We start from the raw sequence: 18,626 nt of genomic DNA on the forward strand, positions 1-18,626 counted from the left end.
ATGGGGCTAGTACCAGAAAGCAATTTGTTAGGCACTATTCATTCGGACTCACTAAGCAGTTAAAACACTCCTTATCTGCTACAGAAGAAAAAGTAACTTTTTACAACATGTATTCTTGAAAAATGCAACCATGCACTCATTATCTCTGCCAATTTGAAACTTTGGTAGTTTAAGGAGGCAGGGTGATGTTAGGAACTGAGGATTGCATGAAAAACATAGGAAAATGCCTCTAAGTAGCCACCTACCCAAACTGCAGATTTTGCCAGTGCATTGCAATTTCCAACTTTAAGTAACTTAATTTTCAGGTGCACACACCTCCAAAAAACTGTGTAGCAGTTGTTAAGCTGGGCACAAGGGACTTGGGAACCTGACCTCCACAACCACCTCAGGATGGCCTTGCTGTGGAGCACTGCTAACGCAACCCAAAACAACAATTCACATTCTTGTTTGGGGGTGTGTTTTTGGGGGTTTGTTTGGTTGGTTTTGTTTTAACAAGGAATCTTATGAATAATTACCTAAGAGCTAGTAAGACTCAAGGAGAACAGTACTGAACTTTACCTGTCAGTTCTTACAATCCCACAATAAAACTAAATAGTCCCTAATTCCAGTACATACATACATGCCTAAATGCAGTATCTAGTTTAATTAATATCAGTCTTGAAATGCAACCTAGTATGTTCTGCGGTATTTAAAAATGCAGACACATGAAGAGAGCCAAGGATGGGCTATAGCTTTCTTTTCAATGCCTGTATTCAATCCTGTATTTACAAACATTGAAAGCAAGAAGCCGCTAATAGAATATTTTCAGAGAAATGTTTCACTCCTCAGTGTTCAGGCCCGCAACCATCTGTTTTGCAGCACCCTGGAAAACCCATTCCCACAACCAACAAATCAAGAAAAGAATAAACACTTCCATTTACAAGTTGCATTTGTGTGTTTAGCTAGAAAGTCCTATCTGCTTTCCAAAATGAAATTAAAAAGCATCAGTTATTTTCAACTTATGTTTCAGCTGTTTGAAGAGCCTTCAAATAATTGCCCCAAAATATTCCCACATGTGCCAACTCCCTGTGTCATCTCATATGTCATTCCATCCCCAACACTTGTATTAGCAGCCAGTAATGAACAAAGACCTTCTTATCCTGCTTTCTGGCAGCTCATATGCCAAATTGTAATTGCTCACCTGGCACAGACAAGTCACAACTGCCTATACAAAACCCAGAAAGAGAGACCCTGTATGTGCTTGTATACTTTATTTATAGGACAGGATCTTAAGAAACTAGCATTAAATTCACACAGCAAATGCAATACAGCACACACTGGAAAAGGAACTCAGTGAGATCCAAACTTTAATACAAACAGAATTTTAACAGCAATGTCCCAAAGCTGCCACTTTCACTTCTTTATGGCTTTCACCAGGGATTTCACAGTACTGAAAGCCTAAAAGGCAGAAAAAAGATTTCCTTCGCTCCTCCTCAGCTCCCTCAATAGAGCCATGAATTTTTACCACCAGCATTTCTCAATATCAGTGTACAAGTAGTGCCTTAGAAACAGCTCTATGCTTTTTAAAACAATTCTCAGTTGGTTTTGTGTCATTTCTTAAAGTAAGAAAAGACATCTATCCTTGGAGGTTTTCAAAATACAGGTAGATGAGGTAAACCAACCTAAATTTAAAGACAGTCCTGCTTTCAGCAGATGGCCCTCTGAAACAAAATTAGCCTACAATAAGCTAAGTGCAACAGAGAAGTTATTCACACAGAACCAGAAATCATTGTTTTACTGGGATAAAAGAAAAAAAAATACACAGATACTGATGCTTAAGAGCTGTAACTAGTTCACACAGTGCGTTTCAGAGATTTAAGAAGCCTATTCTATGCAACTATTCCTCTTTCTATCCTTTGACAGCACTGGGGTTTCTGCTTCAGAAGTGATTATTATTGATTTCCTTTGATGGCAGGTGAGACACATGGCTATCAAAAGAAAAGGGCAAAATCATTTACAGGAATAAAAGAGTATCTGCACCTTGAGAAAGTGTGAATGAGTGTGTGAGTATGTCTCTTTATATTTATTTTTGTACGTGGGAGGTTTGTGAGGGGATGTTTCTCATTTTTTTCATTTCTTTTTTACAATGTGGTTAAACTATGAAGCAGTCTGTTGACCTATCTCAGGGCCACAGGTCAAACTGTTTGGCAGGGGAGCACAATTTGCCATCACTGCGCATATGGCCACTCATTAAGGTCACTTTTGAAAGGTGCCCTTCGGTCCTTCACTGCAGTTACCAGGCTGGTCTGGGCTCCTACAAGCACTGGCCCTTGCATGATCTCCCCAGGAGGGTGAAACACCTCTTACAGACCCTCCATGAGCACACCCTACATTCAGATGCAGCTGTGAACAGCACATATGTTGCTCCAGTCTCTATTCATTTCTCATGTTATTCACAAAGCCTTGCTGCACTTGCCGTCACCATGGCCAGTGGCAAGAGCTTTGTGCCTCGTAACACCCCACAGATGAACAACTTGAGGGCAGAATCCTCTGACATCCTTGTCAAACCTCTACAAAAAAAAGCTTAAGGCCAGAACAGGCATCTATGCTATGGCAATCTACAGAGTTGGCCTGAAGAAGTAAGCTAACAGAATGATTGAAAGTACAAACTTATGTCCTAGAGAAAGACAGCAAAAGAAATTTAATAAAAGTTAAACGTTTTTGAATAAATAAACTTTAAATTACCTACCAGAGGAACCCAGTATGTGTAAAGTGCACCAAGCCTCATTTCAACGACAAACTGAGAGCAGGCCAAAAGCAAGAAATAAAGGTTGAAGAAGTATTTGAACTGGTTAAACAACACCTGGGAGGAAAAAAAGTGAAAAAAAAAAAAAAAAAGGAGGAGGATATTAATGGAGTACAGAAGTTATGCATATTGAACTAACCACCAGAAACATTTTTGCCTGCTCCTCTAGTGTCTAAATGCTAACTTAGCATTTAGTACCTAAAACTGTCCTGGACTCTCAGCACAGATCTGTGTCTGGTTTGCTGCTGCTACTTTTGCAGAAGGTCTACCAAATGCAACTCAAACTTTAATTATTTCCTCTGGCTCCAGGTTCTGTACCTGTTTAATGTAAAACCACAGAAACTGTGGAAAGCATTGGTGAAGGGTCGTGAAAACTAACTTTATTCATACATACCCCAGGGAGAAAAGTAAAAAAGTTGTATTTCTGATTGTTGATCACATTGCGAGGGTATCTCTGGTCTCTCTTCTCTGGATGGCCAAGCCATACAGTACGAGGCCTTGGGTCTCTCCTGCCACAGCATCTTAAGCAATCACAACACCTATAGAAGGAACATTAATTAATGAGTTAATTTCTAACATGTTTCTCTGACACACACATGTACCCCAGTCCCTCTCCACCAGCCAGGCAGAACAGCTGAGTATTGTTTCTTGATCTGTCAATCACCACACCTCATCTGTCAGTTATCTACTGTATTATGAGCATCTTAAAACCCTGACCTGACCTACCAAACACAGACACTCTGCCTGCTACAGCCAGTGCAGACCTGCCTCACAGTCCACTGAGCTATGAGCAAACATCTTGTATGGTGTTAGAGCTGTTGCTAAGACATCACACAACCACGTGCTCAAAGCTGGGCAGCCTAGGCCCTGCTGGATGCAAATAAACAGCAAAAGCTGTTACCAGTTTAATCAGTTCCTTCACTACATAGGAGGAATTAAAAAAAGAAAAAAAAAATCTGCTTTGCTTCCAGAAGTAAAGGTGCTTCAGTGCTGCATGAGCAGGCACAGACATTAACTGCACAAGGCTGACTTGCAAGATAATTTCTCACAAGCTTTTAAAACTAGACAAAAGACATCCTGCATAATCAAATTACTTTGACATTGTTGTATTTCACAAAGAATGGCAGATGAGCCCTGAAAAAGTGGGGTTTCTTTAGTCTGCACTCTATTACAACTGAAGCCGTAAGCATACAGGTCCCACCCAAACACAGAGGAGGTTTTCTTGCTCAAAGCAGCTTTCAGACTGAAATGCAGACAAGATAGCAGAGCACTACACAGCACCCACACATTAGTACTGAAGGAACATGAAATCACAAGTTTTATATGGTGCCAAACATTTCTTACAAACTTCATGTAAGTCAAACCTGCAATTCCAAAATCAGAACACTTGCAAGGTCCCCTGATTTCAGTAACAATCCCACTGCTTTCACCTACACATACTCATCACTGACCATGTAGAGGTCAGCTCTGACTTGCAAACTGTACATTTACTGAAAAGAAAATTAGGGGAATGCAGAAATTGACAGTTCAAAACCCAGATAGCAATGAACACCTAGATCAAATTACTGGGGGGGAAAAAAATGGATATGGTTCCTGTTCAGATATATACAAGAGACATTTGACTTCCTACACCCTTGCAGCACCACCAGTGCCATCTGTGACTCCCTTTAGACAGGAACATCACCTGCTATTCTGCATTTGTAACATTTCTAAGACAATGGACTTCCACCTTTGACTACTCCTTGGGCAGTACAATAAAACCACAGACACTGTAAGCACCCTAAATGTAACCCACTTTCAAAAGCTACAACTAGTATTTTTTGTCAAATCTACAAATTCTTTTCTTGTTAAGAAAAACTAACCAGTAGAGCTTTCTTCCTCACAGGAATAATAACATGTGCATAATATCCACATCTGAGAAGCTGTTACCAACATGAGACAAACAGTAAAACTGGTGCTAAACACTGAAATTCATAAGTATATTAATTCATAAAGCCTACTTCAGAAGTATACTCTACTGGCTTGATACTATAACTTTGTCTTTGCAGATGAAGACCTAGAACAAATAATCACTTGTATACTAAATATTTATTTTTAATGGTGGTATATATATGCTGTATGGGGGGGAGAGAGGAAGTATTTTCCCTTCTTTCATGACAGAGAAAACCACACAAGATTAGCCTTGATTCCATGTTTTAATGACTGTGAATTCAGAATGACCTCTATAATAATGCTCCAAGTAAGAGGCTTTGCCCAAGGGAGCAAACCTGGTGTCCACACAGCCCATTTCATCACAACATGCTTCCCAGTCACAGAAAGAGTCAGCCAGTCCTTGTAATCACACATCTGAAAACAGTTACCTTTGTTTATTTTTTAGGCTAGGCCTCTTCCAGGGATCATTCTCAAAAGCAAAAATACCTAGGCACCTATATCATAATATTTACTATAGGATAAGGCTTAAAGAGAAGGTACTACTATAGTTTATGATTTTCCTTTTTTTAAATTTATTTATTTTTACTTTTAATAATTTAATATACCACCTTAGTATATTAACTTGTAGTACCTTAATATACTACTATAGTTTTTTTTAATTTTTGTTTTTACTTGTAGTGGCTTGGGTTTTTGGTGGGTTTGGTTTGAGTTTTGTTTGTTTGGACTATTTTGTTTGTTTTGGTTTTTTACAAAGTGAAATTCCCTGATACGCTCAAGAAATTGACAAACAAACCCCACAGACAAATCAGAACATTTTTACCTTAAGGCAAACACACTCTGCCCACCTGTTTATACAATTGTATTGCTTTCAGTCTTTTAAATTACTTTAAATTCATTAGTCTGAATCCTAACATCTAGTACAGCATAACTGCTTACATTCGTGCTTTCCTAAATGAGACAGCAGCCCTCAGTATTGACAGCACCTACAATGGCAGGGAAGTGGAAGGCAATATCACAAAAATTAAATTACCCAAAAACTTAGCAAACATTCTGCAGTCAAAGCCTTGATCTCTCCTAACATCCCTACTACAAAGATACCTGTTGCTGTAAGAATTTTAATTAGCAAATGCTTACTATAAGGTTTGAGATCAGTCTAAAAATAAGGCAGTTCCAAGCAAGAAAGGGCATGTGAGAGAATCTGCTGTGTAAAAAAATAAAGACAGTTTTGTGGCACTGCTGCCTGCCAAGAGTCATAGTTTTCACAACCCCCTGAACTGCAGGGAAAGCAAACTGAAAACCTAATTAGACAAACAAAAGAAAAGCTTCCTGCCTGGCCAGTTTTCAAAGGTGATTATCAGTAGTATCTATGCTCAGGTAAAGAATATCTGGCATTTCTACTGAAAAGTCTCCCACATAGCCTTTTTGCACAAGGTTTCTACGTGATGTAAACGAGTTTCTGGGGAAAAGAAGTCCAACACAATACTACAACCAGCAATAACAGAGTCATATGTTGCAACACTTTAACTGAGGAAGTTTATCAGCGCTCAGGAATCCTAGTACGTCACTGTCTTGTAGCCTCCTCCAGGGCCATAGTGCTGAGCAGGGAACTCATGCACCCTTACTGAAAATCCTCAAAAATCCAAGTTCTGATCTGTATCACATACACACTAAGAGTTTTTGTTACGAAGACATCTATTAACCCCAGTGCTGGCATTTAACTCTTAGTTATTCTGTGACCTTGCTCTTTCCCCTGGTCCCACAAACCACTCTGCAAACTGCCTGCACTCTGCCAGGCAGGCACAGAACAGAAAGCCACAATCCAAACCGAGGCTAGTGGGGAATGTTAAGCAGTGACAATTACCTCTGTACACCAATTGCACAAGTGTCAGAACACAGACATTTCTCAATCACAGAACGTGTGCACATTCTCATAGGCAGATGTTTATCACCTGTCCAAAAGCATCCCATTGCCATAATTATGGAAAAAAAAAAAAAAAACAAACAACAAAAAACCCCAAACCACAAAACCAAAAAACTTTTGAATGATGTCTTAAACTTCATCAAGGAAGAATACATTACTAAGCTCATTAGTTCTTTAGAATCCTGCACATGGCGTCTGTGACCCTTAGAAAGCACTTTACTCACACAGCTGCAATGGCAGATCATGTTTTAGCAGACTAATGGCAAGTTTCATTAACCTGCCCAGGATCACATGCAGACAGGACAGTATGACTACCCAAACCCTTTCTGCCTTACATGTGCCAGTGTTGCAATGTGAGTAAACACAGCTCTCCACAGCCACTCTCACTACTGCATCAGGCTGTGGTGGCACAACACCTTGTGTGGCATCAGTAAGAGCCTGGTGCTGGCTGGCACTGCATGGCTGATAAATATCCAGCTTGGGATACCCACATACTGGGATGACAAAACACAACTTGTACTGAGAGCAAAAGGGAAAGATGACACAGGTGGTGAACCTCACAATGAACATTTTTCAGATAGGGTACTCTTCCCTTCCTACACTCTGGAAACTGAATAACCTTAAACTCAGAAACAAACAAACAAAACACCAGAAAACCCCACCACCACCACAAAAAAACACCACAAAAAATATCAAAAAACAAACAAAAAAAAAAAAAAAAACCAACCCAAAACCAACAACCAAAACCCAACCCCAAACTAAACAATCTGACAAATCCATTCAGTTGGATACTCTAAGCACATACAAATGAGTATATAGATGTGTTTACAGATCATCCTGGTGCTCAGTCAGTAAAAGATCCTGCTGAATGGGGCTATCAGCTTTTTCCATTTAACTAAGTTGTTCCTACCTAAAAGAATTTTACTGACATTGCATCATTCTGTGATCTACTATTTGTTTGGATACAAGCCCTATTTTTAGGTATCAGGCTTAGAAGGTCTGGATAATGAGGGAAGGGCCATCATATTACCCCAAAGTTTTCTGCTCAGGGCAAGGTCAGTGTCACTGGAAGAAGTTTGCTGTTTCTGACAGAAGAGAACTATTGGCTTTTATTACAAATAGAAAAATACTTTCCATCAGGAAATCAGAAGACTATGTACTTGAAAGGGAAAGACAGATTGTCTAGAATAAGAGCTGAAAGTTTATACTGCTGCTTAGAGATGCTGATAAAATTAGCGCAGGCTTTCCAGGAATGAGAATCACAAAGTTAAAAAAAATGTAACTATTTTTATAGGAAAGTTTAGGAATAGGTAGTCCTAAACATTTCTCCTTCTCCACTTTGCAAGTGAAGCACTGAAGAACACTACTGCAATAGCCCTTGACTATTAGCAAGTCACAGTACACCATGAACTTGAACTTTTAAAAATTATCATCTTATAGAAAGAACTCGGGAAAATATAGGAAGACATCTTATATAAGGAAGCTTATATAGCACTGTGTTATTTACAGTCTAAATCATAGCTTGGCAATAATAATAAAAATCAAACTCACAAATCCCCAAATAAAATCACAACCACTCAAAAGCATCTCTCTCAATGTGAACTGTATCTGAAACTTTTGATTCTTGTCAGTGATGTGGCCCTTAACCTGCACAGGGATCTAAGTAAACGTAAGGTGCTGAAGAACAGGTCTTCTGTATACTTCACTTGGGATTATATTTACAAAAACTGCATTCTTAGTGATGATGTAGGAAGCAACAATATGACAGATTGACTGTTAGATGACAGATTAACAGCCATTACCAAGAGGCAGGTTTATGCAACGTTTGAAGAAATATTTCAGAGACCAAATGAGAAATGCTTCCACAAGCATTTTTTGCATGAAATAAATCTAATGGAAACGTGTCACATCTGTCTAATACTGGGGTAGTATTTGTCAAATTAGTGCTAAGTTGAAAGTGTTTAATCACTTCTGCAACAAGAACATCTCTTGCATGATGTTTCTGTGTTTCTTATAGGCTCTGCTGCCATCTTTAATATGCAACCCAACCTACCATATTTCATTATTTTAAAAGCATACAAAGAATTTCCTATTGACAAAAAACAGAGGCATGACACCCACACAGCCTTTTCTTTGCACCTCCCCATGATTCAGATATGCCCCTGTTTCAGCCTGTATGACAGTACAGCTGGGGTGGCCTAGAGAAGGCTCAGGAGAGTTGCTATTCCTGCACCCCACCCCTGCCCATCCACCAAGTGTTGTGCTGCAAACCAGCTTGGCTGTGGGAAACCAGCCCAGCTCCGCACGCGCCGTGGCACACCCACACACAGGCAGATGGAGGGCAGGAGCTCCCATCACTCTGTTGACTTAGAAATGGAATTTGCCATTTTAAATAGAGCCTAAGTACACAGGCATGTACAATGGAATGGCTACATGAAATGCTGCTGTAAAACTCCTACTTCTGTGTTTCATTCCCTGTTCTTCCCCCAGCATTTCCTGGTCAAGGTCTCTTTAAACTGCAGAGACAACATGGGAACAGCAGTTTGATAGTTTCAAGAAATGCCTTGGAGGACTGTGGACTGAGACCATAAGCTATTTAAGGAACAACCTGTGTCATGCATTGGAGTATCTAGGGTGCTTCAGGAACTTGCAGCTCCCTTTCCAGCACAGCTCAGCACCTGGGAAGCTCAGACTCGCTTGTCATTCCACCAACAGTCCTGCTGCAGTTAATGCCTCCTAATTGGCACATATCTCATAGTGGCTTTCAGAGTGCTGCAAAGCATTTGGAAGAATATGGCTGAATTCAAGGCAGACAGCTGCAGAATTTAGTGCTTAGCCTCCGACTGCAGCAAGAAAATCCACATTAAAGTTACACTCAGGAACAAATAACCACTTCATTATCAAACACATGGTTTCTCCAACACAGATCTAAGCTGTCTGTACTATCATTCATCTCTGCAAGGCTACTGTGTTAAGCTCCTCTCTGGCTTCCCTTCAAAGGACACTAGAGGCTAAGGCTATAATGAAAGCCTCACTTGTGTGACACCTGCCCTCCATGAGAGTCAGGCATTTCTTACATTTTGTTAACAGACATGAAGATTTCTATGAAGTCATTCAGTACCCAAACAGAAATCTGTTGCCCACTCTAGAAGACCACACTGAAAAAAAATCTCTGAGAACTTTTTCCCACAGGTGAGGGGAAAAATCCACAGCTGAAACTTCAGTCAGGGGTAGGGTGTAGCCTTTCAAGATCTTGCTTAAGCCTGTGTTTTCATATGTATCAAAGAACATAACTTGGAATTCTTTTGTCTGGGTTTTTCTCAGAGGAAATATAAGAAAAAAGGTCTTTATTATGGCTTAGGATTCCCAGGACTCCACCCTAGATGCGACATCAGGGACCCTTCCTGACTTGATGGCAAATTTCTTCTTTGAGTTATAATACTAATACTGACTTGGACTTGCTTGACTTTGATGATTTGCTATCCATGCTATTGTTTGATCAAATTGCTGACATATTACAGGCTACTTATCAGCAAAACCTGAGTTCCTAATGTATGGTAAGTCCCACCCCCAAAAAGAGTAATCACAGCAAATCACAGTTGGAAACACCAAATCCAAGTTATTCATACTACTATTAAGAAAACTCCTAAGCGATCTTCCTTCACAAGTTCACATTGCCAGAATTTCTTGCTAACACTAAAAACATTCTCTCTGTAACTGCTAATCGGGTAGAGTCCACAAACAACAAACCATAGCTTAGGCTAGATGAGGCCAATTTCTGTTAAGACACTACTAACCAAATTGTAATACCCAAGAGGGTCTTGGTGGAGTTTAGAGAGCTTTAAGAAACCTTTGAGAAAATTCTCAAGCCTGCACCTCTCCCTGTTCCCTTTCAATCACATCACCAAATGTAATGCCATGGTGGCTGCACCTCGTGGAACTTGCCTAGTGATGCATGTGACAGGCGCTGGGGAATGACTTGCATCACACACACCTCCCAGCTCAGCATCATCTGGCATGTTGATACTGAAGAACTATTCTAATAATGAATAAACTATGTAGAACAATCTCAGTTAGAGGAATCCAAACCAAAACTATCAAACAAAAACGTAACAAACAAGAGAAAAAACATCAACTTCCTGTTGTTGTAACAGTCGGGATTTCTTTTGATATTTTGGTTTATTTTGCTAATATCGCTCACCACACTTTAAAAACCAAATGACCCAATGACAACTGAAGCACTACCATAACTAACAGCCAAGCAACTTGGGCACCCTGAGCATCGCACTGGGCACAAACCAACCTGGCTGGACAGTGCTGCAATTTCCTAATGAAACAACAGTAATGGATCCTTTTTCTTACTGATCTTCCTGCATAGAAACACCCGTATTTTTACTGCATACATCTCCTTGAGGAACACATTCCGCGCCAAGGATATTGCAACACCCCACACCAAGGACATTGTATTGCTTTAACTGATACAGTTAACCAGAGCCTTCTGCGCTTAGCCCTTTGCTGCAGAGCTACAAGCACGCACCATTTGCTATTCCTCGCCCAGACACCAGCCTGTGATTCCCCAGTGCTACGCCCAGCGCAGCAGCGGGGATGACAAACAGGGCCAGCAGCAGGGCTGGTGCCAGGCAGCCGGTGACACAACCGCCCCTAGCCCGGGCCAGCCTGGCCAGTCCCGCGGAGCCCCGGGCGTTTGCTGCCCCACTTCGCCGTGCCGGCCTCGGCGACCATCAGCCGCGCTCGCTGCTGCCCAGGCACCGCTTTGTCTGCAGGGCTGTATGGAGAAGACGAGGAGAATAAGGGCTGGCAGGCACGGTTTTTCCCCCGCGGAAGGGGCCGATGGCTGGCCCCACTCTCCCCAGCCCCGGCGCCCCCGGCCGCAGAGCAGCACCGCCCAGCAGTATCCTGCCCGCCGCCCGGGCGTGCCACGGCAATGGCGTCAGGAACAACCTGTCAGCGCCAGCCTGCCTGCCTCCCCCTCCTCCTCCTCCTCCCCCCGAGCTCGGACCGCGGCCGCGTAGCGCAGGGAGCCACGGCTCCCTCTTGTCCTCCGATGCGTTTCCACGCCCCGCCTGCTCCGGGCAACCCACAAAGGTGCCCGAGCGGAGGCACCGCCGCTGACCCCCAGGCGGGGGGCCTGTGGGTCGCCTCACCCGCCCCCCTCAACACAAGCGGCGGCCAGACGAGAAGCGGAGCCCCGGGCCCTCCTAAGCGGCTCACCCGCTGCGGTGCTTGCTGTCCATCCGCTTCTTCTGCCGGACCGGCTGCAGTGGGATGTTGTCGGTCATGGCCGCGGCTGCCGGGGCGGAGCAGGGCGGGATGCGCTTCCCAGCAGCAGCTCGGCTCGGCTCGGCTCGGCCCGGCTCGCCGCCGTCTCGCAGCGCCGCCGAGGGGGCCGGGCTCGGCGCTGCTGGGCTCCCAGCACGCAGGTGCCGCAGCGGCCTCACCCGCCCCGGTGCGCTCCGCCCTCCCGACCCGGTCTGCTTCTCGCTTTCTGCCCCGGTTCGCACCCCTATGCGCCACCTGCGTGCTCCTGAGCGCCCGGCCCAGTTCCGCTCCGGACTGCCCTCCCCAGCTCTGCCACCTGCTCCTCGGCTGCCAGGCACCTGCTCTGCCCTCACCTCGCACCTGGAGCGCCGGGCAAAGTATTGCCGGGCTGCCAGCGCCAGCTGCCCTCTCCTTGCTCCTTCCCCGGCTTACTTGTGGAGACTCAACGTTGGCCTCTTACACCCATCACCTCCTCAGCTGTAGCTTCCTGAATCTCACCTCAGGTGAAGGACCCGTGCCACATCCATCCCCTGGTCCTCAGTCTTTTGCAGGCAGGACAGAGGTGCAAGTAGTCTCTCTTTTATGCCATCCCACCATGCACATTACAGAGCTGTCCTTTATAGTGTTGCTGCTCACACTCTTCTTGCTTGGTGACCTTCAACACTCCAGGCAATGCTCATTTCTGGATCCTAATTCAGATTTCTCCTGCAAATTTAGGCACAAATTGCTCAGGCATTTCTGTTCATAACTTCAAGCTTTTCTTGACATTGTAGTGATTAAATCTTCATTAAAACCAAATATACAAATCAGATGTAAAAAAATCACTGAGCTAAAGAAGCTGAGATACATGTTTGGCCTCATAAACCTTGTATTTTATCAGACAGGACTCCTGGTTGCCACCAGGTTCCTTCCCACCAGTTACATAGTATTCCTGTTCCAGCTAAACTCTGCCCCATGTGTCTTTGACACCTGTTCAGTCTTCTCCATCCACTCATCTCCAACTCTTCCACCATGGCATATTGTTCCTGTCATCTCCGTATCTTCATGTTCTTCTTTGCTGTAAACAAGAAAGCAAAGGAATGCTTTAAGAACTGCACACCCTGCTCAGTTCCAGCCCATGTACATGTCATGGTGTTGACCTTATTCTTCATCCAAACATTAAATGCAAAATTCCTAGTGGCAAAGATATATTTCATAAGGAGGGTTAGAAATTGATACTGCAATAGTCCTATTCAAATGAAGTACATTTTCCTAGTGATATTATGAAAAGAAAAACCTGTCAAGACAATCTTGTAACACATCCCTCTTAAAATGTGGAATGTTAAAACTTACATCTAGAAAACTACAAATAGGGAAGTTCACATGGCTAATGATATCTCAACTGTGTGGACAGCCTGGTGGAAGCTTGGTTAAAACCAGTAGAGAAAATCACCAAGTGACTGAAAAAATGTCAGTAACAAAGACAAAATTGCTTCAGGAGTTGTAATTACATAGTCAATCATCCAGTGTCACAGCTGGTGAAGGGACATCCAGCCTCCATCCCCTTCAAATAACTTCCCTCTGCTATCCTGTTCCCCTCGAACACTTTCCTCTGCATGGCTGTACTCTAAATCAGCTCTGCAAAAGGACAGGTCTTACAGAAACCATCTGTCTGGGAGAGTTCCTTCATTTATTTTTCCAATCAATTCCCATTAGAAGCTGGATGCTGAGCACAACCTGCTAACAGACCAGCAGCATCTGTAAGAATGCTGTATCCTCAGAAGGGCTTGGGCCAGGGGCTTCTTCAGCTTGGATTGCCTCGAGGGGAATCATAACATGGTTGTTAGACATTGTCTGCAATCAAATGCCTTACCTGCACTGAGCAGTAGCTGCATCCATGGCCATTGCAGGCAAATGCCCGTAGGTGCTGCCAAGCTTACTTTTTTCGAGTAAGAGTGCTGTAGCTGTCATGGGCATTGTCCCTCTGTTTGCTCCCACCACACTGAAGACAGCAGCAAATGTGATGCAAGCTGCCATTTGTGCCAGCATAGCTCCTTCCTCTTTGAAACCACCAAGATTTACACCAGGGCACCTCTACCGATGGAGGAAAGGCCCAGCGCAGATAAAGAATGCATGAAATAGATCTATGCATCCATCTCAGCAACTTACACTTCAGTCTGGATCACCACAAAACCTGCACCTCTTTCTAGTGCATGGCCAGCTTATTTCTCATCCCTTTGCAAACAGTCTGCAAACCCTTTCATTTAACAAATAACCTGCTTGGAAATGTTCACTAAGTGAAGGCTCACTGTGCCTACTTAGGCACATAGCTGTGTTTAGACCACTTACCATGACGTCTTCTCATTTAGTTGTTGTAGCTGGTCCTTCCAGCTGCCTGCAATCCCAGTCTACTGGATCTAGTCTGACTGCACAGACAATCTAAACTGCTCATGGTCCTGCAGAACTGAAGTATGACAATCACAGTGACTAAGAGCAGAGAATAAGTGAATAAGCCTGAACGCAAGTTTAGAATCACCATTTTTACACACTAAAAAGTGGCATATACTGAACTGACTAAGGGTTTTAAGATTAAGTGTATTTGTGTTTCTTAAAATGAGCTCCAAATAATCTTAAATAAGTTAGTACTTTCCCAGTGAAGACTACTGAAAAAAAGAAAACAAAAGACTGTGGAAAAGAGAAAAGAGCAGCAAAGAGTGAGTCACACCAGAGTTTCTGGGTAGTTCTCCTCTCTCCTGCCCTCACTGTGCTCCAGCTCGCATTACACTATGGATTACAGCAACATGAAAACTGCAACTGTCATTTAATCTTTTTTTCCCTACAGTTGAAGCAGAGTCATCTTGACATTTTGTAATGAGGACATTTCAGCAAAGTAATTAATGGTTACACCAGTTTCAGGTACCAGCACTGAGAATGTTTAGGCAGATATTTTCAATGCCATTCTAACTACGGCAGTCTTATGACAAATGCTCTTTGCAGAACTGACTTTTAGATAGCATTTCAATTTAGTAATACTATGGTTTAATTTCTTACTTCTCAATCTACTGTTTTTACCCACTCGTGGGGACTATTGAAGTAGAAATAGAAATCCCTTCTCCTACAAACATTTCAGCTCATGAAACGTATTTGCTCCATTTTTTTCTAATATTCAACTGAAGAATATTTTTTTAATGACAGAAAAAAAATTATGATCAAATTAGCTTCAAATGATAATTTAATAAAAGGGCCAACCAAAGAACCTAAGCAGGATGTTGTGCTTGACCAAAAGTGTCACACCATTGCCACGAAACCACTGGCCTAATGCTATAACTGGCTGAAATGACAAGCCCAGCGTCCATCCTTGAGGCTCAATCTCAAACCTCATATTGAAATTAAATTTTCACTTTTAATGTTATTAAAACAACCTTATCAAATGTCACTGTCAGTTGTTTTGAGAAGAAAGCAGCCCTAAGGTTTAAAACAGCAAACATTTTTTTAAGCAATACATTTTGGCCCTTAGTATCTTTGTGTTTCAGATGGAAATGAATGACACTGGCTTGTTCTTCTGATGCTCAGTGTTTGTAAGCACAGAACTTGAGGCCCACAAAGGAGCCCTGTAAGCTGCTGAATTCATATACTGCACAACTGCTAACTAAAAGGAGCTGATTTATTTTTCATAATTTTAAATCATTATCTATGTTTTTCCTCCTAGGATTTTTTTTCCTCAGATGATTAAATTAACATGCATCAAGCAGCATTTTATTCCCCTCCCTGATCCTTCCCAACTCAAATGATTTGTTGCAGAACAAATTCTGGACCACTTGGCCTCCTCTGAGGCTCTCTTGTAGGAAGAGTTTATCAAATGCTGTCAGTGTTTTCATTGCTATGCAGTTTAGATCCCATTTCAAAACCAGAAATTGTTTATTGTCAAGTCCAAGGTGGAACCCCCATTTTTGAAGCAAAGGGTTGTACAAAACTAGCAGGGTGCTGATTGGAATGATTTAATATCTTTTCCCAGAGCGGGCAGCACAAGCACCCTTGTTTTGCAAGTAGGATTATGTTTTATGGTCTGGGTAGTCATGAATATCTTGTGATCTGCCATTCAAGTTTGCAATGACAAGCGAAGTTCAACCTGGCAAAACACAAACTGTGGATGCAAACTGGCTAGCAGAGTGTACCTAATTCAAACCAGAAATCTCTATGTCCATGAGCCTTTACCACAGTGGTTTCCAGTGTTTTGGAAGTGAGTCTTCCTGACTTATCTTTTTTGCCTTTCTCTCCCACTTCTACATTGCTTGTCTATTGCAGATCACCACAACCTCCTTGCTCCTGTGGCCAGGTGATGCCTTCCAACACGTTTCACTGATCCTCAAATGCATCAAGGTCTCTAAGCTCCACTGATGAAAGAACATGTAAATAAACTGTATTTTGGGGTTGTGCCTATATTCTTCCAAGGCGCAAGTCCTGGTTCCAGTTTCCCACTCAAACAATGGATAGTGGTTTTGACAATGCAGTTGCAAATTGTAGTCATTACCTATTTAGCACAATATGCTATAAATTTTCTTCCATTTTAATTGTGCTACTAAATAAATTAGCTGTTTATGCATAGGATCTCAGTGTTTTTACCTGATAAACACTGTAGGTAATAATATTTCATTTGACTCTTTATAAGCTGGAAGATTAATTCAGTTTTGCTGTTTTTAGTTTCAGTTTAGCAGTTTCTAGTTTCAGTTTAGCAGTTTTTAGTTTATTTTCCCTAAACACAAATATCAAATTATAGATAATTACCACACTATAGGTGAAAAACTGTTTGCACAAAACGTTTATGATTCCACAGGCAATTCAAGTTGTGACATTAATCTTTGTACTTCTTATTATCTGATTTCTGAAGTGCATGTTTTACAAATACCAGGGTGCACCTTCTTTGTCTGGGAACACAGCCCACTGCACACAGTATTTGAGCTTTGTTTCAGAGCAGTGTTGGCAGCTGCACTGTTTGTAAGGCAGACAGCAGGCAGAAGTAGGAATTTGGTTGCTAAGGGCTTGAAAACTTGCAGTCATACAGTAGCTGTGTAGCAGCCAGCCTTATGCGCCATGTTATTTGCCCATGCTACTGACTCACTCCCACAAATGACAAGGGAAGAGGTGAGGTTGGTGAGGTGAAACAACACTCTCAAGGCAGTACTGGAACAGGCTTGGACTATGATATTCAATCCCTTAAAATAAGAGCAAACATGCAAAAGCTGCCTGTTCCTGGGGCTCAGCAGCACATTCTCAAGAGTCGTTACTGGGAAGAAACACAAACGTGAACAGGGATGCCAAGGCAAGAATCATTAGCAGCACAGTGTCAGTGTTCGTGTGCCCTAAGCCTACACAAGATGCATTCATCTTTTAAATTTATCTTTTAAACGTCTGAGCTCAGACAAGACTACTGCAATTAACTGGCAAGTTAAATGCTCCCAGATTATAATGCACTGTTAACACCTGCATCTCTGATCTGCACGGATGGCTTTGATATTATTTTTCCTTTTGACAAGTGGGCGATAGCGGATATCCTTTAAGCCTATATTTAATGAAGCCCTCCATAAATCCATCAACACTTGCTAAGGGAAACTACAATAAAGCTCATACTGCCATAGGCTCTGTTATCAAGAGAATGTTTGCCACTCTTGTAATGAACTTTCCAAGCAGATACTTCTCATGCTGATTTGAGGAAGCGTAGTGTTTGTATGAAAACTTTTTCTTCCCCCCACAATTATACATTGTGGGCCAAGAAGAAAACCTTTCAGTAGCTAATTTTCAAAACAATAATAGTCAAACTATCATTCATCTAGGACTGCTGTCAGACATAAGAAATGAAGAAAGAAAAAGGTGCAGCTTTCAAGACGTAAACTCACATTTATTTTGTTAGTTCTTGAAATGATTTTGCTATTAGCTGTAGCTGTTTTGTGAATTCTCACCATACTGATTTCTGTGTTAAGTATCCTGTGGGTATGATAACAAATGTAAAGCTATAAACTGAGAATAAATTCAATTTGCTACACATACTTGCAAATTTGATCACCACTCCCCTTTCATTAAAGTGGTTATTTTGTCAGTTAAGACTGCAAGAATAGTTGGAGGAACAGAGGCATAGGTAATGAGAAAATAGTTTTTTTTCCAAATCTGGGCACCATGAATTGAGAGGGATGGACTACTTTTTATACTTCCAGAGACTTAGATAGCCCAAAGCAGCAAATCACCTGAACGTGTGCTGGACCTAAGTAATCAAACTGGTTTTCCAGAAACAACAGCTGTGTGGGGAAAAAAAAAAAAAAAAATCTACACTTGGTACTCTGAACACCTGGGCAGCATGGAGACATTTTCTATAACAAACTTTGCCAAGTGGATCCTAGATGACTGCAAAGGGCTGTTAAGCCAATGCAGTTAACCTGACTTAAAAGCATCCTGTCATGTACATAGGACTGCAAAGCCATTGAGGATTTAAGAAGCTAATATGTATTAAAAGTTTCAGGACAGATACTGTGTTACTATACTAAGAATATGGTCAACTATTTGTCGAGTTATTTACCCCATATATTCCTCCTACAACCCCTTTCTGCTCACAAGACACCAAGTTTTGTGCATCTGGCCCTCACTTTCTCATGGTTTCATACAATGGGTGCTTTGACTTTTAGTCAGCTCATGGTTTGATTTGGAGTTGTTCGTTTTTTGTGGGTGGTGGTGGTGAGT

At 42.0% G+C, this 18,626-nt stretch overlaps 1 protein-coding gene across 1 annotated transcript in view; it reads right to left on the reverse strand.

Moving 5' to 3' along the window:
• ATP9A (ATPase phospholipid transporting 9A (putative)) overlaps positions 1-11,938 on the reverse strand; it is a 57,871-nt gene extending 45,933 nt beyond the window's left edge. Inside the window, exons 1-3 of the mRNA XM_054391778.1 lie at positions 11,871-11,938; positions 3,180-3,324; positions 2,729-2,842 (exon numbers count right to left, since the gene is read on the reverse strand). Of these exons, the coding sequence (XP_054247753.1) occupies positions 2,729-2,842; positions 3,180-3,324; positions 11,871-11,938 (327 nt within the window). The remainder of the gene's footprint in view (positions 1-2,728; positions 2,843-3,179; positions 3,325-11,870) is intronic.
• Between the last annotated feature and the right edge of the window lie 6,688 nt (positions 11,939-18,626).

This window comes from Indicator indicator, chromosome 24 (genome assembly GCF_027791375.1).
Source record: "Indicator indicator isolate 239-I01 chromosome 24, UM_Iind_1.1, whole genome shotgun sequence".
Lineage (NCBI taxonomy): Eukaryota > Metazoa > Chordata > Aves > Piciformes > Indicatoridae > Indicator > Indicator indicator.